General features: G+C 41.6%; 1 protein-coding gene across 2 annotated transcripts in view; it reads right to left on the bottom strand.

Annotated features, from left to right (window-relative positions):
• SGSM3 (small G protein signaling modulator 3) overlaps positions 1-27,409 on the bottom strand; it is a 1,391,341-nt gene that overhangs the window by 769,959 nt on the left and 593,973 nt on the right. For both annotated transcript variants that reach the window (XM_044068352.1, XM_044068343.1), the window contains exon 7: positions 20,861-21,004. In XM_044068352.1, the coding sequence (XP_043924287.1) occupies positions 20,861-21,004 (144 nt within the window). The remainder of the gene's footprint in view (positions 1-20,860; positions 21,005-27,409) is intronic.

Genomic DNA, 27,409 nt, shown 5'->3' with positions numbered 1-27,409 from the left:
ACTGCGCAGGGAAGAAGCGACAGCAACCGATGCCAGACCAAGACTTTGGAACTCAGGCCGACTGCAGGACCTCCTGACGGCAGGATAACCCAAGTGTAATGACTGCAGCAGTGCAACACGATGAACATCACTACTTCCTCAATATATGAATGCGGTCATCGAAAGTAAAGTGGCCTACAAAAGACGCTCGTCCAAGTTATGCAAGTTAATTATACATAATAATTTTGATACAAAATTCTGGAATGTTTTAGGTGTAGTGGATTGAGTGACTCAATATACATATTGGGATAGTCTTGAAATGTTGGTACTGAAATAAAAATACTATTAATGTGTTAACTGTAAGATTAGCTTGATGATTCAATGTATTCCTAACACTGTATGATAGTATGTGATGTTGAACTTCTTCCACTCTCTGTATATATTGCAAATATGTTAAAATAATAAAAAAATTTCTTTAAAAAAAAAAAAAGAAACAGACTGGAAGAATACTGATTCAACAATATTAGTAAGGAAATTATTTACAAAGTACATTCAGGAACAATTTCTGTAGAAGGTTAAAAAAGCTACCAGGGAATGTATCACATTACACATTGTATTCCTAAGGACATAAATGTTACTTTGTGTCAGGTTTTCCCACCAATGACATGCAGTGATCACACGGTTATGAAGGTTAAATTATGACTACATAATTCTGCCAAACTGAAATCTAAATCAATGCATATTAACAATAGACTATATAGAAGGAAAACCATCACTATGTAAAACTAATTGGAGCAATGCATTCAGTGGAAAAACTATAGAAGAGATGTGGCAAGTTTTGAAAGGGAAACAATGTAAAAAAATATTTCCGCAAGAGCAAGATATTTAAAATTAGAGATAAAAAAGAATAAGAAATGTTAACAATGTAGAAGTATAACTTTGAAACTGGAAATAAACTGAGTGGACAGACAACCTAAACAATGAGACAAGATCAAGAAAATGTATATAAAGATACTGAGCATAATGGGAAAATATTTTCTAGACACAACGAGCCAGATTCCAAAACAGTTGCTCGCACAGTAAGTCTGCCCTGATTACAAAAGACTTGCTCTCCTATAAACAGGCTTACACCAGGGGCCAGATTCCAAAAGACTTGCTAATCTTTTGGAATCCAGCCCAGAATGTGGTAGGAGTAAACGCATACAAACTGATAAACTGTGTGTAGATTCTATAATTTATTATCAAACAGAACAGAATATAGGTATATTTATAAAATATTATGCAAAACAGTTTGGTTCCACAAAGTGGGTGACGTATTGTGAATGTAGCATCAAGGCAACTTCAGATACTGAAATTATGTTAGATTATATTGAAAAATAACTCTACAAACTGAACCCAAACAAAGCACAAGGAGGAGACAAAATTAGTAATAATGACCTCTGAGCACTTCAGCATGAACTCACAGTACCACTATAGCCATTAGTCACTGGGTCATTTAAGTATGAGGAAATTCCTCAAGACTGAGGACATGCACTTGTTAAAACCCATATTTAAGGGAAAGGGGACGAGAACAAATCCATAGTAGATATAGACCCCATATGTTTACTTTCTTGTGGAAAAAAAATGGGGAAAGTTATTTTGGATAAATTATTGTCAGAACTGTAAAGGTTGAGACGTTAAACCATATATCAGTACGCATGTGTTGAAAATAGATCTATAACCACCTGTAACAATGTTTTATAAAAATATAACAGCTATAAATGAAAAATTGCGCTGTGATGTGATTTATGTAGACTTTATAGGTTTATACTAGGCTAATGACCACCAGGATCTTTACAAGCTTAGCCTTGCAACACAACCCAGTTTTGTCCCAGAGTTCCTTGGATGACAATATGATGGGGTATGTTAGTAAAGAGATAGTTAACGGTTTATTTAGGAGGTAACATTATTTGGAAATTAATTTACTTATTAATGACTGCTATCTATCAGAGACATGGCAGCCAGAACGAAGTTGAAATTGTGATTTTCCATCCAGTGATCAAGGTTTCTTTTGAATACGGTTAGGAATGAACTCTGCTTCACATACATGGGGATCTTATTCCATAGTCCGGGGATCCCTTGAGACACATATTAGTCTCTCCAACATGTTCTGTTAGAGTTCCAGGCAAAGTTGAGGTCCTTGTATCTAGTATTTCTGGTGTTCTTCATTTTGCGGATGTGCAGGAGATGCAATGGAGCAGGATCTGAGGATGTTTTAAATGCTAGGCACAGATCACCTCTGTGTAACCCATAGAAGACTGAGTTCAGAGATCAGATCTTAAGGTGACATGTGTAAGACATGGTATTCATATCCTGGAATCTCCTGGTAAGGAACCTTTGACAGCATTCCAGCTGCTGCTAATGTCTGGTTAGGTATATGCCAAATAGGCCCTTATATTTAATGACGGGTCTAATAAGGGCTGAGTAGAATTATACTATAACTTCCTTTACCTGGATGCCATAGTCACGATTATGAGTTGGGCAACATGGAATGCTTTTCTTACTATCTTTGCCACGTGCTGGTTGAAGGATAGACTGCTGTCTACATAGGTTCCCAGATCCCTAACTATTGGGTCAACGCTTAAGGATGTTTAATTAGCTTGGGTGAATGATTTTACAAAGGGCACTATAATGCATGTCTTCATGTTGAATTATAATCCAAGTCTTTGACACCAGTCATTTGTTTGTGTTAGACCGTTTTGTAGGATATTGCTGCCGTTGGTGGATTCTATGATAACTCTCAATTTACATTCATCTGGGAACATGATAAGCCTGAGGCCTTTGACATTAGCCTACACTTCTGAGAAGTAGATGCAAAAGAGGACTGAGCCTAGAACGGAGCCCTGGGGTACTCCACTGGTGACCGGTCTCCTGATGGAGCTGGTCTCACTGATCCTGACTTCTTGGGTCCTATCAGTGAGCCATTCAGAAATCTATCACGTTATGTAGGGATTTATTTATTTACATTTGATTATTGGGAAAGTTCAACTGAGTAGCAGCCCATTTTCAGTGGAGGCCCAGGGAGAGAAGCTCCAAAGTATTACAAAACATTTTAAGAACAATAACTTTGCAATTTTTAAAAATAATACAAAAATATCTACAGTTTAGGTAATTATAACAAATTAGACATAATAGAAAAACACTGGTTAAGGATGGATACAGGTTAATATTTAGAGACATTTTAGCAAGTTTATAGAAAAACTAAAGGTAAGTTAGTATAACACAAACAGGCAGGGCCGGCCTTAGCTGAAATGGCACCCTAGGCGAAGTACTGCTCTGGCGCCCCTTAAGCCCCACCCACATCATATTCAAGCCACACCCCTATTTGCACTACACCCACATATTGGCCACTTCCACAAACCCCACTCCAGTTCTTTCAATGTTTAAATGCATGAAAAAAACAGTCATACTGTGACACCTTAAGACTGCAATTGAAGGCAGAATGCTCCTTAATAAACCTGCTTGATCTGTTGCTAGTGTAGAGTTTCTCTACAGTCATGAAAGACTGTATTAACTTTTTTTGCAAGGTGCATTTAAAAAGAATATATCATAACTGCTTGCAATACAGACTTCCATAATATTGACAGTGAATGCACCCAAAAGAACACCAACATAGATCTCAATGCCTCTCTATCTCTAGCTATATGTCAAAGACATGCATCTGGAGCATTTCTCCCCAGGCAACTGAAAGTTGGTCTCATTCCAAGTCGGACCATGTGTAAACAAAGGTTTAAAAACAAAAATCACCTCTAGATACACCTCTGGTGCCCAAGCAATGTAGGAAACACTGAAAAGGGTTAACCATTGATGAAAGGAAATGGGGATGAAGTGAAAGCAAACTGCAGTTCCTATACATCCATCCATATGATGGACTGCTTTGTATTCTGTGTTACAGCATGTGAAAATTCAGTAATTCCATGCTCTGGAATCAAAATCATAGCGTACAGAAATTAGAACACACTTTTCATTAAGTCTCACTTCATTTAGCAAGTGCAAGTACCAATTTCAAGTGTGATACAAGACTGTATGGCTAACTCAGTCAAAAGCTACTAAAAGATCCATCCAACTGCATGTATCTTTTGCAGACCAGCAAAGCATTTCCAACACTGAGAATAAAAGTTATCAACTACTTTGGCAGTGACTTGAGGTATCAGGTAAAAGGCATAAGTTTTGTATTAAAGCACATAAAACTAAATCAAACATTGCAGTGTCCTTAGTTTGGTCATACATTCAGCATACAATTACCGTCGATTAAAATAGACCTGAAACATGAGCAGGAAAATTGGGGTCAACATGCATTTTAATTCCAAATTGTAGATTTTGCCTAGAACTGTTATATTATGCACTCATATGTATAATGGAAAAAAAACAGATACACATCAGTTTAACATTTTCAGTTACTAGTCAAAAAAATAAAGTAGTAACAAAATAGTACGTGCTACACGAAAAGTGGAAACTTTTTAAACAGTCTGCTTTAGAGCAAAATTCACTGTTTTAAATACTGCCGCTTGAAATTCTTCTACCGTCCTTTCTGCCTCAAAAATAGAACTACCATACCTGATAAATATTTGGACCACACTTTTTGCATACACATTCTACATAACAAATATATAAAATGATATACCAGTGACAGCAGAATCCAAGCTAAGTCTCATGTAACCCGTTAACTCATGACTCTACTAGCTAAACTTATTTTCCACAGCATGCAACAGAAATGAATCACTCTATTACAAGATTCCTCCTCTAGAAAACTGTAAGGAAGAGGAAGGAAATGCACTCATACTTTTAGTGATCTTTTTTCATAACACTGTTATGCTCCTAGAAAATATATCACTCTGGCCCACTTATTTCACATGCCTTAGGTTCCCCAGCCCAGCTCAGCAGTCCAAAGAATTCACTCTCTCCACTAAACCCCAACTTCCCTGTCACAGACCAGTCAAAAGTGTGATCTTGGCCACTTAGCCTTTATACTACTTGCTATACAACCATAATGCACATCCAAGTTAAAAATATAAATGCTAACATTTAAAACATTTTTAAAAAACATCTGTGTGAAATGTTAAAACTTCTATCTGCCTCATGCTTAAAACAGTAGTTTAACAATAAATCGAATGTGAATGAATAATTATTAAATGCTACAGAACAAACTACTGGTGTGATCCATTAACTGATGCACTGCATTCCCTAAACATCTGGGCAGGAAACAAGTTGCCAGCCAGGAATGCTACACACAGTTTCTTCACAATTAACTCTTCTCAGCACTGAAGAAAAAGCTGTAAATAAATTGCTATCAAAACATTTCCCTTTCATAACAAATATTCTTCTCCTGGTCAGTCGTTTGGTTACAAGTAAATAACCTGCACACTGATGTCCCCCCTCACCAGGCTGGATAAAGACAAGGTTACAGTTAGCTGCTTATCAGATGCCAGGATCAGTCAAGTCACTCAAGCAGTTACCACAAGTACCAGTATAACTCCGACAGTCCATGTGGGTGTGCATGACCTGAGACATAATACCTCACTGAACTATATGCATACAGATATGCCTAAGCTCTTAGATTGTGTGTCTCAGGCAGGTATGAGCCTATCTTTGAGCTGCATTTTGCCATCACCAAAGAGGATGCCACAATACCAACAAAAAATGATTAATTTTAACAACTGGCTTAACTTCTGGTGTCAGTGCAAGGGGATCCAATATCTGTCAGCCTGGGAGGACATGGTTGATGGACCACACTGCTTTGCCACAGATGGTCTTGCACTTGTCTCCTCTATGACTCTCTCAAGCTACTCCAAGTCCAATTAACAATAGGCAAAATCCCCTACCACATCTTCAATAACTACAGGTCCCCCACAATGGACAAGGAAAAGGATTCTGCATACCTAGACTACTGGCGTCACTTACCATGTAGCCCAACACCATACTCACTGGCAATTTTAATTATCCTACCATCAACTGGGGAAAATACATGACCACAAATCTGCTTTCTCCATGGTTCTTGGACCATGCCAGTGCAAATCCCTGGAACAGCTAGTCAGCACACCAAAGAGGGGCTCAAATATTCTATACATAATTCTCACAAACATGGGGGAGCATGTATTATATAGGTATTATAGACAAACTCAATCAATTGGGAATAAACCCTTATTTCACAGATGGGTAGCCAAATGGCTCACCAACAGGACACATACTGTCAAAGTGGGTGAATTCACATCTAGCAAAAGTGTCGTACCACAGGGTTCTGTGCTGGGCCTTTTACTGTTCAGAATTTATTTCTCAGAAGTCTAGGCAAAAATGGATGGCCTGTATCTGACCAAGTTCACCGATGACTGCAAATTGGGTGCAATCACAGAGTCCCCCAGTGGTACTACAAAAAGGATTAACACAGACTAATGATTGGTGCCAAAGTCACAGACTGAAGCTAAATGCAAAAACATGTGTAATTATTCCCTTTGGGAAAGCCAACATCCCTGCTATTTACAATACAGACAGCACCCCCCCACAGGATGAACTGTAGCAGAGGACCCTATCTTTCTCATGCATGAATTCCACTTGCCTTTACGTTGTGTATGCTGCAATCCAATCAGTATTTTCCCTAGAGTACAAAATGAAGCACCATTCCTGTGTTGCCTAATTTCCTTACCAACCTTTTATATGGAACTAAATCAAATAGCTTATTAATGTCTTAGTAGGCAATATCCACAAACTTCTGCCTGGTCTTCTGTCTTGGTCACAAAGAACTTTGTAGCACTGCTTGACATGGACATCTCCAATAATTTCTGCTGTCCTGGGCTACCTGGTATCCCAATGAGCTCAAAATATGACACCCTTTTCCACCAGATGTGAATTAATGCATTTTGTTTTACTAAATTAAGATTGGCATGTTGGTGCTTTATTGTTTATGTTTAGCTCTCACCCCTACATGTTAAATATTTCCTTATTTAATGTTCATTTGCCCTTCCCCTTTCACTGTGATTTGTTCAGAAGGGTAGCTTAGTGGTGTGACTTGTTTCTCCCTCAGCCCTAAGAATTCTAAATAAATGTTGTCATATATTATTATATTCCCAGCTTTAATGTGGTAATTCTTTCAGGACCCGTTCTTTTATGAAAGCACTGGAATTCTGCATGCATGGTGTAAAAGGGATGAATCAACAACACCCCTCCATATCAGTTGCTTCACTTTCTCTCTTTCTCATTTTCCCTGCATTTGTTTTTTTTTGTAGTGAATATGCATTTATGTTTACTTAACTGAAGACACACACGATACTTATGTGCACAGTCAGAATTCAAATTAACTGCATTTCATTTTTCATTCTGTGCAAGAGAAGCTGCCTTGTATTAATTCTCTAACAACATCTTTATATCTGACATTTTATTAGTAGGTGTACTTTTTTAAGAAGAAAGGATGCGAGTCATAACTGACGTCTAGAGCCTTTAGCACCAGCAGACATATTCCTGGAAGAGTCGCGCATTGCTGTTCATGGCAATCATTGCTTAAGTTATTTTAAATCATCAGAGACAATGACATAGCACAGTTGAACACAGTATCTTGAATGAAGCTAAATAAACTAATCATCAGGTTTCAGTGGGAATACCAAAGTACCTAAAATGAAAGGATCACTGATTGGATGCCAACAGCAGCCACTCATACATACATCACGCAGGGGGGGGATGGAAGAACAACGTAGGGAAGGGGGCGTTCTATTGTTGTGCACTCGTGTCGTCAGACGTGGGGGGGTGCAATGCTACTATGTAGAAACGGGCATCGGGCGCAATGTTAAAAAGTGAAGAAAGTTTCACTTTTTAACTTTGTTTTTTTTTTTTTTTTGCGATTTTGCGCCCCTTATGAGGCCAGCCTGTACGGCGCCCCAGGCGGTTGCCTAGTTCGCCTATGCCTAAGGCCGGCCGTGCAAACAGGAACTGCAATATGAAGCGAGGAAAAACAGGTCTATGGTATATTTAGAGAGAAACTGATAGAAGTAAGGGAGTGAGTGAAGAAGGAAGAGTATGGAGGTGTAAGGTATGAATAGGTACATGTTCACATTTAAGGATATAGTTTACGCCTAGTTCTAAGAGTTTGTGAATAAACCAGTGCTGGAGTACTTCTATGGATTTAAACAAAGTCTCAGTGATGGCACTGAGGTCTACATTCTCCAGAGACAGGAGAGATTGTAGGGTGTGGAGTTTCTTGTTTATGGTCCAAGCACTGAGCTGCAACACCTTAACGTTGCTTAGAGTTTTTTTTTTTTCTTTTTTTTGTTATGTTGGTAGTTTTAACATTCCCAAAATTGGCTCTAAGGGGGTGGATAAAGTTTTAGCCAATAACCAAAAGCCCAGGTGGGGCAGGTGCAGACCATCCTTGGCAAAGCAATATTATCTGTTAACCATGTCCTCCCATGCTGATAAAATATTGGATTTCCCCTGGAGTGACACCAGAAACTACCCAGCTATTAATATCGATCATTTTCTGTTCATACTGTGGCATCACCCTTGGTGAAGGCAGAATACTGCTCAGTGCAAGACACACACCTGTCGATGACATGTTCAAAGAGATCCATAATGTGTCTCTCTTGCTCGCTCCCTCTTTGTCTCTCTCTCTCTCTCTATATATATATATATATATATATATATATATATATATACATATATATATATATATATATATACATATATACATATATATACATATATACATATATATATATATATACATATATATATATATATATATATATATATACACACACACACACACACACACACACACACACACACACACACACGTACACCCCTGTTAAATTGCTAGGTTTTTGGGATATAAAAAAATGAGACCACAATAAATCATTTCAAAACTTTTGCCACCTTTAATGTGACCTATAACGTGTACAGTTCAATTGAAAAACAAACAAATCTGTTAGGGGAAAATATAACAAATAAAAAACATACAATAAGCTGGTTGCATAAGTGTGCACACCCTTAAACTAATACTTTGTTGAAGCACCTTTTGATTTAATTACACCATTCAGTCTTCTTGGTTACACACCTGCCATCAACTAAACTGACTCTGATTAACCCCAAATAAAGTTCAGCTGTCCTAGTAGGATTTTCCTGACATTTACTCAGTTGCCTGCTGTAGCAAAAGCTATGGCTCGCAGAGAGCTTACAAAGCATCAAAGGGATCTCATAGTTATCAGTCAGGAGAAGGGTAGAAAAACATTTCCACAGCTTTGGATATACCATGGAAGACAGTCATCAAAAAGTGGAGGAAATATGGAACAACAGTGATGTTGCAAAGAAATGGATGTCCCGCCAAAATTGATAAAAAGACTACAGGAAAAATGGTCCGGGAGGTGGCCAAGAGACCTACAGCAACACTGAAGGAGCTGCAGGAATTCCTTGCAAGTAATGGTCATGTACTACATACAATCTCCCGTATTGTCCATATGTCTGGACTATGGGATAGGGTTGCAAGATGGAAGCCTTTATTTACACAGAAAAACATACAGGCTTGGCTAAAATTTGCAAAACAATACATCAAGTCACACAAAAGCATGTGGGAAAATGTGTCATGGTCTGATAAGACCAAGGTTGAACTTTTTAGCAACAATTCCAAAAGGTACTTTTGGTGCAAAAACAACACTTTGCATCACCAAAAGAACACTATCCCCATGGTGAAGCATGGTGGTGGGTAGTATCGTGCTTTGGGGCTGTTTTTCTTCAGCTGGAACTGGGGCTTTAGTCAAGATGGAGGAAATTATGAACAGTTCCAAATATCAAATTTTGGCCAAAAAACCTTCAGGCATTTGCTAGAAACCTGAATATGAAGAGGAATTTCACCTTTCAACATGACAATGACCCCAAGCATACATCCAAATCAACAAAAGAATGGCTTCACCAGAAGAAAATTAAAGTTTTGGAATGGCTCAGCCACAGCCCAGACTTAAATCCAATAGAAAATCTGTGGGGTGACCTGAAGAGGGCTGTGCACAACAGATGCCCTCGCAATCTGACAGATTTTCAGCGCTTTTGTAAGGAAGAATGGGCAAATATTGCAAAGTCAAGATGTGCCATGCTGATAGACTCCTACCCAGGAAGGCTGAATGCTGTAATTAAATCAAAAGGTGCTTGAACAAAGTATTAGGTTAAGGGTGTGCACAATTATGCAACCAGCTTATTGTATTTTTTTTATGTTTTTTTCCCCTAACAGATTTGTTTTTCAATTGAATTGTACAGGTTATAGGTCACATTAAAGCGGAGAAAAGTTTTGAAAAGATTTATTGTGATCTCATTTTTTTATATCACAAAAACCCGGCATTTTAACATTGGTGTCTACACTTTTTATATCCACTGTACATATATGCATATATAGTCCCATGAGGTAAATCTCAGGTCATTTATACCCACATGGCCTATGATCGAATTATACTGTTACCTGTGGTGCAATGCCTTGAGTGAGTGCATGCTACTGCAGATCCTTGCTCCACATAGGCAGCTAACCATTATCTTCTTCTTGTCCAGGCAGGTGAGAGGCATTTGTGTGCCATACAAGAATCCCCTTTAAGTAGTACAGGTTTTAGTACTAGGTAAAGTGTTGCCTTGCCTTAAGGGCTTGGTTCTTGGGGGACCATTCATTGTAGGTTTATGTGTGGTGTTAGGTGTTGCTTTTGGTGTGTCTTTAGTGGCTGCTTAGGATAGGTGTTGCTGTTGATAGCTTAGGAGGTCTTTGAGGTCTGGAGAAGTTTCTTTTAAATGCTTCAGCGTAAGAAGATCTTGTGTGTGCATGGTGAGCAGTATGTGTGAAGGATGTAGTGTGTGTTCATGGCAACCTTACCTATAAGCGAGATTTTTGCTTCCAAGGAAGTTATGTATATAAATCTCTCGCATACCATGTCAGTTTCTTTATGAAATAAAATGTTGTCAGAGTACATGAGAAAAATTCTTCATCGTCTCAGGGTGTTCATATCTACCAAGGTAGCCACAAAGACATTAGGAAATTGCAAATCCATGTTGTCAGGACCTGTGTTAGGGTTTGGCTATTATGGTTTATGACTTTACGGCAATAGTTTTACACGGGTCACTTGAGTGGTGTCTATGATTAAGTCTAGATCCTAGACAATACTATGATCTGTAATTAGTGCTGTCTGATGCACTAAATAGCTGCCCTAAGCTTCGCTCCACAAAAAGCCAAGTACTAGCTTTATAGGTTTGCTACTATACAGAGTACTGGTAACTGCCACTGTGTGGTGAACAATTCTGAGAAAAAGTGCCTAATTTATAGCAGACAGAAAAAAGCTGAAAATAACTCCTGTACCCTCTGGCCAAGACGGAGCTACCTGGAAAGCTTCCCAACTCAGAGTCCATGTAAACACCTTCTGCCACAAGATGGATGATTCTGGAACTTCTTAATGTAAAAGGACAGCAAAAGTAGCTCTCATTTGCAGGTTAACACTAAACAACTAAATCCGTAATAAGCCCTCTGGCTGATGAAACAATCTCCCTTCAAGCCTCCCTATGTCTATTCCGCTTAGACTGACCAGGCTACTTTACTACTGCCACAAGAATAGCAGTTCCAGTCTTCTTAATATAAACACATAACTGGTTTACCAAAAGTGAAAAAGTACTAACTAGCTACAAGTGATTGTTCCTTTAAGCCACCCTGTGCGTTTCCCACCTTGAACAGACCAGGCTACCTTTCTACTCCCAGCAGAACTGCACTCCCAGTCTTCTTCATGTAAAAACACACTTTAGTTAGCCAAACGTGAATTCAGCCTTTGATAAGGTTATACACAATACACGGATCAATAAAAAGAAGTTATGTACTCACCAGTAGTCATGGCATAGTGGTTAAGTGTTGTGACTTCAGTGTTCAGGGTCCTGGGTTCAAGCCCTGCAACGGCTGTTAAATTTTCCTATGAACCTATATACCCCAGGGATTACCTCAGTGTCACTGCTCGACAGAGGCACAGAAAAATAATGGGTATAGTTCCCCATACTAAAGGGGTGGCCTAAGCACAAAACGATGGGCTAGGCTTGTAAATGCCCTCGGGCAGATAGCCTAGTATGAACCTATGAACCTATGAACCATAACGTTCCATCTGAGTAGGTAACTTAATTTGTCAGCAACCTGTGGGTATCGGATCCGAGCCGGCAGCTTTCCTAGCCAAAGATCCGAGCTCCAAGCTCCTCCCCACTACCAATAATGCCCTGCCACCCCCCTCTAACCTTCAGATCGAGTTTGCCATAGTATCATAGAACATTACTATAACACAAGGAAAAACTACTTGAACGTTCCACCTGATGTCATCTGGAAAGTGAGATATCATGATCCTTCAAGAACGAACTAAAGGTCTGGGGGATGGAGGGAGGGGTTGGTTGCTGACAAGTGAAGTTACCTACTCAGATGGAACATTATGGTGAGTACATAACTTCTTTATCTGAAGTAGTTAACTTCATTTGATCAGCAACCTGTGGGACAGAGTCCCCAGCTTCCAACAACTTGGGAGGTCCTCATGGAAGGATATTCCAAGAGCACTGCAGAGCCAAAATATGCACGTCCTCTGGATATTGGATCCAATTTATAATGTGTAATAAAAGTATGAGAGGAAGGCCAAGTAGCTGCTGAACAAATGTCATCCAAAGAAACCCTCAACCAGAAGGCAGCAGAAGTAGCCACAGAACAGGTAGAATGAGCTCGAACGCTCAGGGGCTCAGGTCGACCAGAGCTTCTGTATGCGAGAAGGATGCATTGGAAAATCCATCTAGCTAAAGTTACTTTAGTCACTGGCTTACCCAGACAGGACTTAGCAAATGAAACAAAGAGTTGATCTGATTTTCGAAATTCAGCTGTTCTGTTTAAGTAAAATTGCAACTGTCTATGTACATCCAGACAATGAAGTCTATACTCTCCTTTATTCTGATAATTAGGAAAGAAGACAGGTAGATTGATGGACTGGCTGATGTTGGCTTCTGAAGCCACTTTAGGCAGAAAGGAGGGATTAGTCCTGAGGGAAACCATGTCTTTATGAAAGATGATGTATGGAGGCTTACTGCAGAGAGCATGAAGCTCCGATATCCTCCTAGCTGAGGTAATGGCAATCAGGAAGGCAGTTTTCCAAGATACATACTTTAAGTCGACTGAAGCTGCAGGCTCAAAGGGGGGACCAGTCAGAGCCTGAAGAACTAGGGTTAAATCCCATGGAGGAACTGCATCTTTAACAGGGGGTCTTAACAGGAAAGTTACTTTCAAGAATGTCTTGCAAATCTTGGAGGAAGCTAGGGGCCCAAAACTGTTTACAACATGGAAGTGGGAAACAGCTGCCAACTGAACTTTAACAGTAGAAGAACTAGCCCCTTGATGAAAAATATGGGATAGAAAGTCGAGGACTGCTGGGATAGGAGCCGTAAAGGGATCCAAATTCCTATGCTCCGCCCAGATAGAGAAACACTTCCATTTACTCTTGTAGATTCTCCTGGTAGAAGGCTTATGAGCGGTCACCAGGATAGCTTTAAATGAGGATGAGATACTGGGAGTCCTAGCCATTAACTGAACTGGATCAACCAAGCTGAGAGCTTGAGGTTGTCCAGGTCTGGGGTCTTCAATCCCAAGGGATGAGAAATCAGATCCGGAATGGGATCTAAGATACAGGGAGGATGTACTAGATGAGACCGTAGGCATGGGAACCAGGTTTGGCGAGGCCAGAATGGGGCTATGAGGATAACTCTGTTCCCCAACCGACGAGCTTTCTGCAAGAATTTTGTCATCAACGGAAGATGAGGATAAGCATAAAGAAGACCGGATGGCCAAGCATGAACCAGAGCGTCTCTGGGGATTTCCCCTGGTGGGGGAATTAGAGTGAAGAACTCGCTGCACTCTGTGTTCGAAGGTGACGCGAACAGATTGCAGCAGGGTTGACCCCATCTGAGGAAGATCTGTTCCGCTACTACTGGGTTCAGAGACCACTCGTAAGGTGAGAGGATAGTTTGACTCAACCTGTCAGCTAGAATGTTTGACTGACCCGGTATGTGCGTTGCTATGAGAAAGCGGTTGGTAGATATCACCCATTCCCACACTCTCATGGCCTCTCGGCAAAGTGGTAAGATCTGGTTCCCCCCTGTATGTTGATGTACCAGACTACTGACATGTTGTCTGTTTGAATTGCAATAGTCGCTGGAGGAAGAAGGGAATGGAGAGCCTGCATCGCTAGAAGCACCGCCCTCATCTCCAGGACACTGATAATGCAAAGAGGTCTCTGTGTGAGTCCACGTGCCTTGGACGGATCTGCCCATGCAATGCCCCCCCCACCCGAGGAGAGATGCGTCCATGGTCACTGTGACTTGGGGTGGGGACATGGAGAAGGGGCGCCCTTCCCGGAGGTCCCTGGAATGGAGCCACCAAAGTAGAGATTCCCTGCAAACCCTGCTGAGGGGAATAGGTGTAGACAGGGGGTGACGTAGGATGGACCACTGGACCTGTAAGGTCCACTGTAGGATTCTCATCTTCAGACGTGCAATAGGTGACAGATTGATGGCCACTGCCATGGACCCCAGGGCCCTCAGGACTAATTCCGCTGGAGGGGCTGATGATTGCAGAAGTGTGAAATGTGAAGGTTTAGATTGCGGAGTCTGTCTGCCGTCAGAAAGACTTTGGATTGTATAGTGTCTATCCTGGCCCCTATGAAATCCAAGATCTGAGTAGGCTGAAGGGAGGATTTCTTGTGGTTGATCGTGATCCCTAGATGGCGGGCTTGATGTAAGAAGTAGTCCCTGCCTGAACATAGTAAATGCTTGGTGGGGGCGGTTAGGAGCCAGTCGCCCAGGTAAGGAAAGACCTGTATTCCCTAAAGCTTCAGGTGGGCCCCTACAACTGCCATGACCTTGATGAACACCCTGGGGGCTGTGGTGAGACTGAAGGGTAGGACCCTGAACTGATAATGGCTGGCTCCCAGCCGAAAGCGGAGAAATCTGCTGGATCGCCTGTCCATTAGAATGTGGTAGTACGCATCCTTGAGATCTATCGAACACATCCAGTTGTTCTCCTGTAAAAGTGGGAGAATGGATTGAATAGTGACTATCCGGAACTTTTCTTTAGCGACTGACAGGTTCAGTGTGGACAGGTCGAGAATCGTCCGTAAGTCCCCCGTCTTTTTTGGCACCAAAAAGAACCTGGAGTAAAAGCCTGATCCGGATTGCCCGAGGGGGACGTGCTGGATGGCTCTTTCTTAGCAGCTCTCTTATTTCAAAGGCTGCTACCTCCCTCTGATTGGGTGGGACATCAGGGAGGCTCCCTGACTGGGGAAGAGACATTAGGAATGGAATTGAATAGCCTCTGGATATGATTTGGAGCACCCAGAAATCTGTCGTAATGGACTCCCAATGTGCTAGGTGCTCCGAGAAATGCCCCCTGACTGCCTCCAAAGAGGAGCAGTCGGGCAACCCCTCAGGGTTGCTGCATGGGTCGATCAGAAAAGGGTTCCCTCAACCCAAAATTCTTCGGCCCCCCTCTGCCTCTGGGCCATAGTCCACCCTGTCCTCCTCTGAAGGACGAAGGATCTGGAGCAAAACGGGATTGTTGAGCTTTCCAGAACCACATCTTCTTTTGTCCTCTTTGGTTCCTGGAGAAGGACCTCTGAGGAGCTGAGAAGCGGATCCCGACGGCAGACGTCTTCCCGTCTTTCTCGCTCTGGAGAAGCGTATCGCGGATGGTTTTGCCAAAAGGCATAGAACCGTCAAAAGGGGCGTTCGCGAAGGACGCCTTGAAGGGTTCCGCAAAGTCGCAGAGATGGAGCCAGACCTGTCAACGTAAGACAACGCCTGTTCAGCTGGCTCTAGCCGCTCCCTCCGTGGCATGGGAGAGAAGCCGCATAGATGTGTTAGTAATTGACTTAAGAGTGGCCATTCGAACCAAGAAGGTCCGTTTGTCCTTGGCTGACATGGACTCTGGGGGTGATCCAGCGTACTCTTTGATTAGGTCCCGCTGGAGCCGAATTACATGTGCCATATAGTTCAGAGCCTTACAGAGAAGGTCGCTGATGCAAACATCCTCTTTCCGAGGCGGTCCATCATCAGAGACTCCTTGTCTGGAGGATGTACCGAGGAACTCTCCTGTGCTAATTCCTTTTTAGTGGCAGCCGCCACCACCATGGCATCCACTGAGGCACCCTTGCTCCAAACTGTCCTGTCTGTGGGAGGGCTGAGGATCCTGTCCGGTCTCTTGGGTATTGGCTCGACAGTGTCCGGCTCCTTCCATGCCCTGGTAGTTATGAGGTCCACCAGGGGATAAGCGGGAGGTGACACCCAAGAGGTAGATGGGCCTGCGTCAAATGCCTCCAGAAACACAGACTCATCCGAGGAAGGTTTTTGGGCAGTCCACCCCCTCTAATGCACATTTCCATAATGTCTCCAAAGGAGACGTCTTCGGGGGGTGACCTTGGGGAACCTTCCCCTTCCCCTAAGTCTGTGTCTTCTGTGAGGGACTCAGGTGAGTCCAAGTGCCTCCTCTTGCACTTTCGTTTGTGAGGGACCTTCTCGGGGGGGCTGTCCGAAGAGGGCTCACAAACAATGTCCTGTTCCTCTACAGGAACCATCTGGGACATAGGCGCAGGCTGTCCCTGGGGCCGGATGATGGAAGACAGGCCCATCTGAGAGGGAATGGCGGGTGGATCCGTAGCAAGAGCCTGGGGCCTTGAATCCCTCAAAAGGACCCTCTCCACGACGTCAAATGCCGAGGGTGAACTGCTCTCCCTAGGATACGAAAGCAGTCCCCTCGGATCCGGTGTGCGGACTGGAGCCGGAGATGACCCGATCGGATCCGAAAGAGTAGTGCGCTCCGACCTCAATGGAGCCGAAGGCCCACTGACCCCTCCGGATCCAACGCTCAACTCACTGCCCCGAGAGCTCGGATCTGAAAACGGATCCGACAGACTCGAGGGTACAGTCGGCGCCGAAGTAGGAAACACTGCTGGCGCCAACACCACATCGGCTCCGAAGCTAGTCGGATCTGACAGCTCCAAACCCTGATAGTGGGTCGGAGAAGGCGCAATGGGGGTGAAGAAAGGGGTTGAGCCCCCCCTCCAGGGGGGGGGGAGGCAAGAGCACTCCCATCTGCAGCTGGGCCTGAAGAAATCGACGCATCATCCGGTCCATGTCTGCGTTGGATAGACTCCTGGTTGACCTGGATGAGGCCACCGAGGCCAGCCGGGAAGGCCGCCTAGACAACCTCGAAGGTGACCAGGTCTCCTCCTCCGGCTCCAGGGAGAAACATGGAAAATGAAGCCGGGAGGGGGAAGACCCGGAGACCTTAAGGGGAGAGGCAAGCTGCTTAGACGGCGGGGCCGATGGAGCTGACTCGGACCGCCTCTTGTGGCTATGGTGCCTATCTTTCTCCCGCTCCTTGTCCTTCCTATCTTTCTTTCTGCCGTCCCTTTCCTCCTGGACCAAAGAGGGAGGTTGAGTCCTGGCCAGGGAATCGGAGGCGGTAGGTGAAGCAGGTACAGAGGAGGAGGAGGACAAAATGGAATCAGGGGGCAAAAGGCCCGCAAGGATTAGCTTCGTCCTCCTATCCCTCAAAGCCCTGGTGTTGAAGGCTGCACAAATAGTGCAGCCCGAAGAAAGGTGGTCAACACCCAGGCAAATAATGCACAGAGTGTGGCCATCTGCTGGGGACAGCTTATGACCACACTTGGAGCATTTAGAAAACACAGCTTTTGGGCCTTCAGACATTTTTATAGAAAAGGGAAAGAACAGGCCCACACGCACACACCTTCACACACAGACGGGGGGAGCGGAATTAACTTTAACTAAACTAAGAAGCTTTAAACTACCCAAAAATACTAAGGGAGAGAAGGGAACCACACACACAAAGTTTTAGAAATTTTTTGACAGAAAAAAGTGTAAAAAAAAAAGCTTTGAACTCACAACACCCATGCTAGGAGCTCATTCTAAGATGCTTAAAGAAGCCGCGGCAAATGAGATCTGAGGGTTAGAGGGAGGTGGCAGGGCATTATGGGTAGGGGAGAGGAGCTTGGAGCTCGGATCTTTGACTAGGAAAGCTGCCGGCTCGGATCCAAATTGGATCCAATACCCACAGGTTGCTGATCAAATGAAGTTAACTACTTCAGATATTAGAATAACTAGGTAGTGATGGAGTCTTGATAAGATGGACAGCTGCAAAAACAGACAAGAAAATGGAGGATCTATGAGCAGACGTGATGAAATGGACATAAGATGTACCTTCATAGAGAAATAAGAAAGAACCAAGAAAACTAACCCACACATATTTCAGTATCGGTGGTATATAATCCCTAATAGAGCCCTAGTTATTAGCTAGGTACCAACAGGAAAATCTTTTCCACTTGCCAAAAATAAGATTTCCTAATAGCAGGTTTTCTTCCCTCCTTCAGTACCTGCTGCTTGTCCTCATGAAAAGACGTGCTTAAAAGGTATCAAACTGAATCATCCAAGCAGTTAACTGTAGTTTGCAAATGGAGTGCATCACACTCCCCGTCTTGTGTGAGTAGGTCCAGTTTGTGAGGAAATTTGTGATAATTGCCCTTGGCCAATTCCATAAGAAGAATGAACCATTGTTACCTGGGTCAAAATAGAGTGACCACAATGAGTTCTGGAGAGTCTTCCAATAATTCTGAAGATTCAGGAGGATCAGTGGAAAGACTGCAATTGCATAAAGGAACATGCCCAACCCATGGAATTAAAAACCACCTGTTTTCCAGGCTTGCTTAGAAAATATTGCAGTACAAAATATATTTATTTAGCATATGTTGAACACTGAGCAATGGAAGAGGTGTTCTAATGGATTTGTCAGACAAATAATAGGTCTTGTGATCACTGATTAGACATTCAAAGAAATGGAATTGAGGTAAGGAAACTGGTAGGATAAAAAACATTAATACTGCAGTTAAAACGTGGGCATCTAGTGATTAGACATTTGAAGAAATGGAAGTCAGAGAAGGAACACAGTAAGGCAGAAAATGTTAATAATGTAGTTAAGAGGTCTGGTATTAAGCAGCAAGAGGTGGGCAAACATTGCCTCTTCATTCCTATCTGCCATCAGTTAGTTCCTCCAACTCCTGGGATGCTAAGCGAACTGCTAAACTGCAGTCAGGTATCCATTTCCCCTGGGCTACACAACCACCTTGTGATCCCCTACTGTTTTTCGGCGTTGCAGCTGTTCATGTGTATTACTGTTTCTTCTGAAGAAACCAATTTATGGAAAGATGACGTCTTATTTCATTAGCATACTCTGGTACTGGCTATCACTCTGTCCTTGGGTTCTGAGTTGGGGAGACAGACGTGGGGGTGAGGGTTGCTGAGACACTAAAAAAAAAAAAAAAAAAAGCTTCCTCTGACCCAGGCTATTCCTAAGAAGTCAATGAAAGGAAGTTGGCTACTCTCTTATGTAGAGCACCTGACCATGTAAGCCTGCCTGAACGTCAACTAAAAAATTCTGAATATTTCAGTTCAGAAAAACTCCTGAAATGCATTCTCGAGTTTGAGTAAATTAAGAATGTCCAACTCTGAGGAAACTACAAAGAAGGAAGAGCTGCATCATTGAAGTTGTTCATTCTCTAGAAAAAAAAAAGCTGTGTTAACTGCATGAGAAATCAGTAAGAGTGGAAACCATTGTTCCCATCTTGTAAAAGGAAAATATACTGTGCTTATCTGTGTGAGAAATGAGAATGGTTAAGTAAAAACATTCACTAACTGGAAAGGGGAAAGTCCTGTGCTTAACTATGCAGGAAAACCAAGACAAAGCAAGACATGTGGTGTTAAAATGGTTTAATTCCTGGACACAAGTGTTCTGTGGTTGAGTGAGATATGAAGACAGACTGGAATTTAGCAGCGATTAAGAGAAGAAGCCACTATGAAACTGGAACATATTTAAAGCATATGTTATGTTTATACCTCGACTATACCTCATTATGAAGTGATCCTCATTTTGAGTCTTAAAAATTCTATGTTCCACACTGAACGAATTTGGTGCATTCACTGTTCAGAATGTTTTAGCAAATACTGAAACATATTAATTCATCAGAAAAATATTTTATAAGCTGAAGAAATGGTTCTTGACCATACTTAGTCTTCCTAGGTCAAGTTGTTAGTAGGTGTGTATCAGGTGTTCCACATTTTGCCCATTTGTCCGACACTGTGACAGTTAGTATTCCACATTTCAGATACAGAAGATTGGGAGCAACTGTTATGTTTTTAACTTCTGACTGAAATCAACTTATATTTTTAAATTTTCATTTAAATAAACAAGGATTTATGACAATAAAGAGATTATTATTGCTTAAAAGTCATAGCGTAAGAGTTGTATTTTCCATTCCCCAAAGGGGTTACACAGTATCCACGTTAATACAGCAGTACCTACCTTTGTCACACATTATACACATAATGGAGAAATATGTACCCAAGTATGCACTTGCAATGTTTTCTTTAGTGAGGTTAACCTTTTATTAGGTTAATGTAACCTGGCCAGAGGGCATAAGACAGAGAATGAGCTTTGGATGAGAAACCAGTATATCACGGGTTGCGCACATGTGTGTGTGCATGTGTGTGCGCGCGCGTGTGTGTGTCTCTCTGTCACACACATACGCACACACTACATGCATACTTGCACATAATTGAGGATTGCCACAGAAGCTCAGAGACCTAATGTCTATTAAACAAAGCCAAGACACTGTGCCTCAGTAGTGACTGTGCAGCACTAGCAGACACTGTCTGTTTCTGAGAAAGAAAACAAGTACAACCAGAACGATCCAAAAACGAATGGTTGATGAAAATGAGCTGTAGAACAAAGACAGAAAAAAAATACGAAAACTTTTCTCATTACCATTCCAGTGCCTTGACAGTAGCCAATATCTGGGTAAAACCATGCTAATGCCTTCAGAATTCGTCGTAGCCTTGGCACGCCAATACTATTCATATTTGAAAAGCAAGCATTGCTGGGCATAGTGCGTAGCAAATCCTTTTCAATCTGACAAGACAAAGAACAGCAGAAGTGTTATGGACAGATATCTAAAATAATAACAGAATTCTTCTAACATTCAGAAATGCCCAATTTAAAAAAAAAATACAACTTCACAGATACCTCACACCACAACTATAAGATAACTGCGAAGCCACACAAAATAAATGGTTATACAAAGAAACGTTTTAAACATGTTTAAGAAAATATGAGCACCTCATTTTGAGAAGTTAGTTCCTGTTTTGCATTTTTTATCTGATTTTTTACATAAAAATCAAATACAGATTGATCACAGCAGCAAGCACTTTTCTCAGTTTCCCCCACTCCGTCAGAACCTGGACTAATTGTTGCAGAGAAATCTTTTTCTAGTACTGCCACTTTAGGGTTGTCACCTTTTCATAAGCACAAAATAGGACTTTAGTTATGGAAGCTTAAGATTTTGCAGGGCACACAGCATCCACTGTAAACTACTGGATTTCACATTTTGCCAAAAAAAAAGCATATTCTTGCAGAATTTGAGTTTGTTTCTGTTCTTCCATTGATATTGTGTTTAGGATACAAAATAAAAAGCTCAAAACATTTGCAATTTTTCTTGGTTTCTTGCAGGACACATCTGCTCAAATAGGGACTGCCCGACAAACAGGGACAGGTGGTAATCCTATGCCTTTTGCAAGTAAAACTTAGTATCTATCTGCATTAGAGAAGTTTGCAACCTTAATACAAGTGATCAGAAAGACTTGAAGGGAAAGAAGGAATACAGTTTTTCTGCATGCATGTGCTCACTGTGGATATATCCAGAATGGACTTCCAAATGCCCTCTCTCTCCTAGGTATCAGGAAAAACTAAAATCCGCTTTCATAGTGATCTGTAGGAACGGTCTCTGAGACACCCCCAACCACACCCAAAAAAACAATTCTAAAATGATTGGAGGAATGAGGTAAAGCTGATCCTTTGTGGTCGAAGGAATTTCTGTGGGAGAGGGGAAGGATGCCCACTGGAGTCTATAACCATATTACAAAATATCTAGCAAAACAAAGTCTGTAGTTACAGTTTGCCAGGCAGGAAGACAAAGATAAAGGTTCTCTGCTAATTTCCTAATGAAGGAAGGGGTGGGATGGAATAAATGACAAGGACAGTCAGAAGATTTTTTTTCTTTGAGTGTTTTATCCCATTAGGCTGTCTTTTGGCGTTACCTTGCCACTTTCTTTTAAGATGTTCTTTTTCACATTTCTGCTAATCAGATTTCAAATTAAAACTTAGGATCCGGAGATAAGAACAATGAACTCACTGCATGAGTCTTCCTCTTTTTTTTCTAGCTTTTTAAAAACTTAGGGAAGAGAGTTATCAAACAGGAAGTTCTTATCTGGAGGAGTATTTAATAACTGAGCTTTTACATCCTCAGGGAAGGACTATAACCATCGCCAGGTACACCTTCTCACAACAGTAGCATTTGCAATTACTCAAAGGAAGCATCTGCAGCAGTGTAGCCAAGTTTGATAGTGTGCTTAGCTAGAGGCAGAATTAAACATGTGTAAGATCAGATCCAGAATTAAGAAGATTAGCCAAAGTTTGTCTCGTATTACTCAAAACAGATAGAACTTGGTCATATAGGTTTGTTAATTAATAGTTCTAAAACCCAATAGTTATTTATTTTTTATTTATTGCATTTGTTTATCGGGAAAGTCCACTGGGTCTAAAAGAGCCCATTTTCGGTGGAGGCCCGGGGAGAAAAGCTCCGACAAGAACATAGATGCAGAAAAAAATTAAACATTTAATTGGTTCAGAAGTAGAAACAGTGTTATACATAGTGGTTACAGTAATATATAGAGAATATATGCATAAGTCAGGAATTTAGTTGGTTTGATTACAGTAATTTATACACAATATATACATAAAAACAGGAATTTAGTTGGTTGCCAGATGAATTCAGAATGGTAAAAATGGAGATAAATTAATCAGCATTATTGTACCAGTATCAACAAGTGATGAAAGAAAAAAAAATAATAAATATGGGTGGGAGGTTGGCATAATGGTTAAGATGTCTACCTTACAGACATAAGGTGCAGGGTTTGATTCTCACATGGGGTAACTGGGCTAGGCTTAAAATGGCCCACATGGACAGTTAGCCTAGAACTAACCTATGAACCTATAGAGAAAGTATCATCAGTCACTAGTAGCAAAAAGCATAGGAATTTAGTTATACTATAAGGAGAAGAAAGAGGTTAGGTTATAGAGCAGGTACATAGCCAGGAAGAGTTGAGATGATTTTTCAGTACTTGTTTGAAGGTGGTGGTGCTGCCTATGTTCCTTATAGAAGGAGGAAGCAAGTTACATAGTCTGGCGATGGTGAAGGAGTACAGCAGTTGACCAGCCAGTAAGGTGGGCTTTTCTACTTTTAAAAGTAGATGATTTTAAGATCTTAGTTGCCTGCTGGGTTGGTATTTGGCAAGTAGAGTTGAGAGAGCAGGAGAGTCTGTGGATCTGTAGATTATTTTGTGTGCTGTAGTTAGCTGGGTGAATGAGAGATGGTGGGGGAGTTCCAACCAGCCTAATTGTTTCAGTGAGTTACAGTGGTGGGATGAAAATTTGGCCTTGGTGGCAAAGATGGCAGAAATATACACCTTTTTGCCAACCATATCAAGAATTCTGCCAATCTTATCACTGAGAAAAACACTACAGGATGGAAAAGTTCTAGCACCTTTCTTAGGATCCAAAGAAATGATGGCAGGGCCAGCAGCAGAATTTTTGTAAAGTATGTCTGTAAAGAAACTCTGTAAAACCTGACAGGCTTCTTAGGGGCTGGATGTTGGGAATCTAGAGACAATGAAGAACTGAAAAGGCATTGTCTAGAGTACCCAGAACAAGAGCGACAACAACAGACTTGGAATATACATATTCAAAAGCTCAAAGTGCCTTTTCTAGGCGCCAGAAACATCTTTATCCTCCCATTTAAGGTTTTTCAATTTAGCAACAGTGTCCCCACAGGACAGTGCCTCATTATGAGAGTTAAGTGGACAAAATGTTCATCTGTCTCAGATTCAAATCCAGTGGGTGAAGGAACCAAAGAAGCTTAAGCTAGCCCTTCTTGGTCAGAGTTTGACAATTCATCTTCCTCAGAAGAAGAGGGGACCTTTTTCCTCTTTAAAGGAATGGAGGTGGAGGAAGAGATAGCAGGCAAGGAAAACTGAAAGGACTGAACTGCTTTAGAGACCTTGAGCAAAACAGAACCAGTTTTCTGCTTGACTTTCTGACTAGGTAGATGGTGGGAAATGTGTTCAGCATTTTGAGAATGGTTTCCTAGTTGTATCCAGACATATGGGCTTTGGAATGATGGCCACAGTCCTAACTTCCATAACTGAGCCATGGACATCCTAACAGTTGGTGGATACCTCCCTCCTAAGACAAGGTTCTCTCCTCCTGGTTGTCTCAGCCAAACATTTCATCTCATCAGAGGTGTACATATCCAGAGTCAGTGCCACCAAAGGGGATGCATGAGAGCACCCCTGAGGAGTAGATGGATGATCTGGAAGTCACAAAAGCTCCGCAGTAGAGTTGTCAGTCTCAGAGGGAACAAGACAGGAGGGCATGTGGTTACTGTCTAGAAACTTTCTCATTTTTTTTCAAACTGTGGGGGAGGTCTGTGGAAAAGGAGGAAGATGGCACTGTCACACATGCCAAGTCCTTAAGAAGTCATTTTCTAAGTTTTAAAGGAATTAAGCCTACTTCTGATATTTTTAAAGGTGAATGCTTGACATATAGTACAGGATTCAATGCTGTTTTTGGTCACTAAGCAAAACAAGCAATTTAAGTGGCAGTTTTTTCTCCTGACAAACTCTTTACACAAAAAGCTAAAAGAAAAGAGGAAGGGTCCACGGTGGGGTACTTTGTGCTAAAGCCAACCCATATGGATGATGAGACATGACACTGACAAATATCTGCATACACAGAGTACCAACAGGAAAGTTCTGAGATTTGGCATAGCCATGTAGCCCTCATATACAGGCACATCCACTCATGCTAAGGACAAAATTATGGTAGACAAGGAAGGAGCCAAAGCTCTGTAGACTGGCCAGATGTATAAGTATTCTGGCAGATAACCCCCCATCTGTAATGAACACTAACATAGTAATCATATGAAGAACATTTAGACTCAGTAAATATATGTAAAAGGCACCACTCTTTCAAGCTCCTGGAGATGTTGTTCTGAAACAAAACTTCCTAACTTGCCTGTTTTCTATGGAAGAAAGAAGGCCTACTTCTGGCACAGCTTACCTGTGGGTCAAACCTAGAAAGAAATGATTGTTCAAAATCCACTCATGGGCATTTGACAGTGACCTCCCAGGCCTGCACAGCCAGTTTGCTTAGGATATAAAAACGGGTCTCTCATGCTTACTGATGTACCATCACTGCAGTATCATATGTAAGGATATACGGGTCTATTGTGCCCAAATTTGTTTGAAAGCTTTCAGGTCCTGAACTACCACTGTTTCTTTTACATGTTATGCCTGTTTCTCATGTCCTTGCTCCATGTGTCTTATACCAGCAGGTCCCACATGGGCTCCCCATGCAATATCTGAAGAATGCGGACTAAGGGTCTGGGTTCTCTAGGCCAGTTAAGAGTGCTTGGAGGTACAGTTGTCCCAGATTATTCCACCATGTCAGCTTTTTTTTTTTTATATACAAGTCCAAATGGGACAGGATCTGCAAAGACTGTGAATGCTGACACCCATCTGTTTCTGAGGTATCACTGCAACTTCTTTGTATGCAGTTTTGCCAAGGGGACCATCAGTATACACAAGAAGCCACATATCACAGGAACCTGAGGAATTCCCTTGCTGCAACGTGTCTTTATACAAAACTGACTGAAGAAACTGTGACCGACTATCTTGTGTTCTGTGGGAAATGTTTTTTTTTTTACTCCTCTGTGTCCAGCAATGACCCTACAAAAAGCACTCAGATTACAATACGGGAAAGGTAAAGATCTGAAAGTTGTGTCAGCTGTCAGGCTTTCTGTAGGCAAAAATCCCAAAACGGGACAACCTAAACTTGTCTACTGACCCAAAGCAAATCAAGCCATTAATCTAGATTTATTAACTAGCATTATGAAACAACTGGTCAGTGGCAGATATACATGCGGTTAACAAAGATTTAATTGCCATTTTTATTTTGGATCCTCCTGTGTCATTTCTCTTGTAATGCAAACTGCCATATTTGCAAATGCTTTTTCTTGGTATAATACATTGTCTTCTACTTGGTGCTGTCACAATGGGTCTCCCTAGCTCAGTAAGTTTTCCTGGTTAACAAATGCAAAGACATAAGCAAATACATACTAATATGACAAAGCTATTCCAGTACTTCTTCAATTAAAGAAAATTCCGATTCACATATTCCTGCCACCAGACAAACATTCTTATCATTAACTCCTATTGCATATCATACACTTTATTTACTTGTTTTATTTACCCTTTGTTAACCTGGGGTTAGTCTCACTAGACTAGTGGACTCTTTTCAAGGGAGACTCAAGGTGGTATTCATACTACTAGTGGAAATTTGACCAGGGCATTGGGAAATTTCCCCTACTCTTTTTGATAGGTGATGTAGAACCTTTTACATCCAGCAGAGCTACCGCCAACTCGAGCAGATGAGGCCTCAATTTAATGCTTTAACAAAGGGATGACACACTCAGGAGTGCAGCAACCCCCTTATGCTGCACTGCAGTGTCAGAATCAATCTACCTGGTGTGGGAAAAGAACCCATAGCCCTCTCCACCAAAGGTGAGTGTACTACCTGATGTATCACTTAATATAAGGATAACACCTTTTCTTTTTATTTATAATCTGCCTTACTGAAATAATTACAGATTTGTACAAACCAGTAACTGACAAGCACATAATGCCAAATTAATCAGCTGATGTTGTTGTGTCTTTTGGCTTTTCTTGGTTAGGGGTCACCACAGCGGAACTCCGGTCCGCTAATGATTGGTAGTTGATTTTTACATGCCAAGTTACCAGCCCTGATGCACAACCTTCAACAAAGTTACACCCATTCACGCATGTCTCCATGAAGAAGACGCTCTAGCTGAGAATCGAACCAGACAGCGTCTTACTGTGAGGCGACAGCGCTACCGCAGCACCACCACTGTGGTCAAATTAATCAGCTGACATAAGTTCTTAATACACAAAATCAATATGTAATTCTATTAAAATGTAAAACTAAGATTAAAAGCACAGTTCAAATGAATTAACAGGAAATTTTATTAAGTCACTAAAGTGAAAGATTAAGTCATTTTATCTACTTGACTATTTAACTGCAGACTTCTTCAAATCAATCCCAATAACAGAGTTTCTTTTAAGTTCATAGGTTCTTAGGTAAGTACTATGCTAGCTCTCCTTGCAAGCCATTTTAAGCCTTTCC

The sequence above is a fragment of the Protopterus annectens genome, chromosome 1.part0, assembly GCF_019279795.1.
Source record: "Protopterus annectens isolate FY-2018-M chromosome 1.part0, PAN1.0, whole genome shotgun sequence".
NCBI classification, from domain to species: domain Eukaryota; kingdom Metazoa; phylum Chordata; order Ceratodontiformes; family Protopteridae; genus Protopterus; species Protopterus annectens.
Note: the sequence above shows the minus strand (reverse complement) of the source record. Positions and strands in the feature narration are given on the sequence as shown.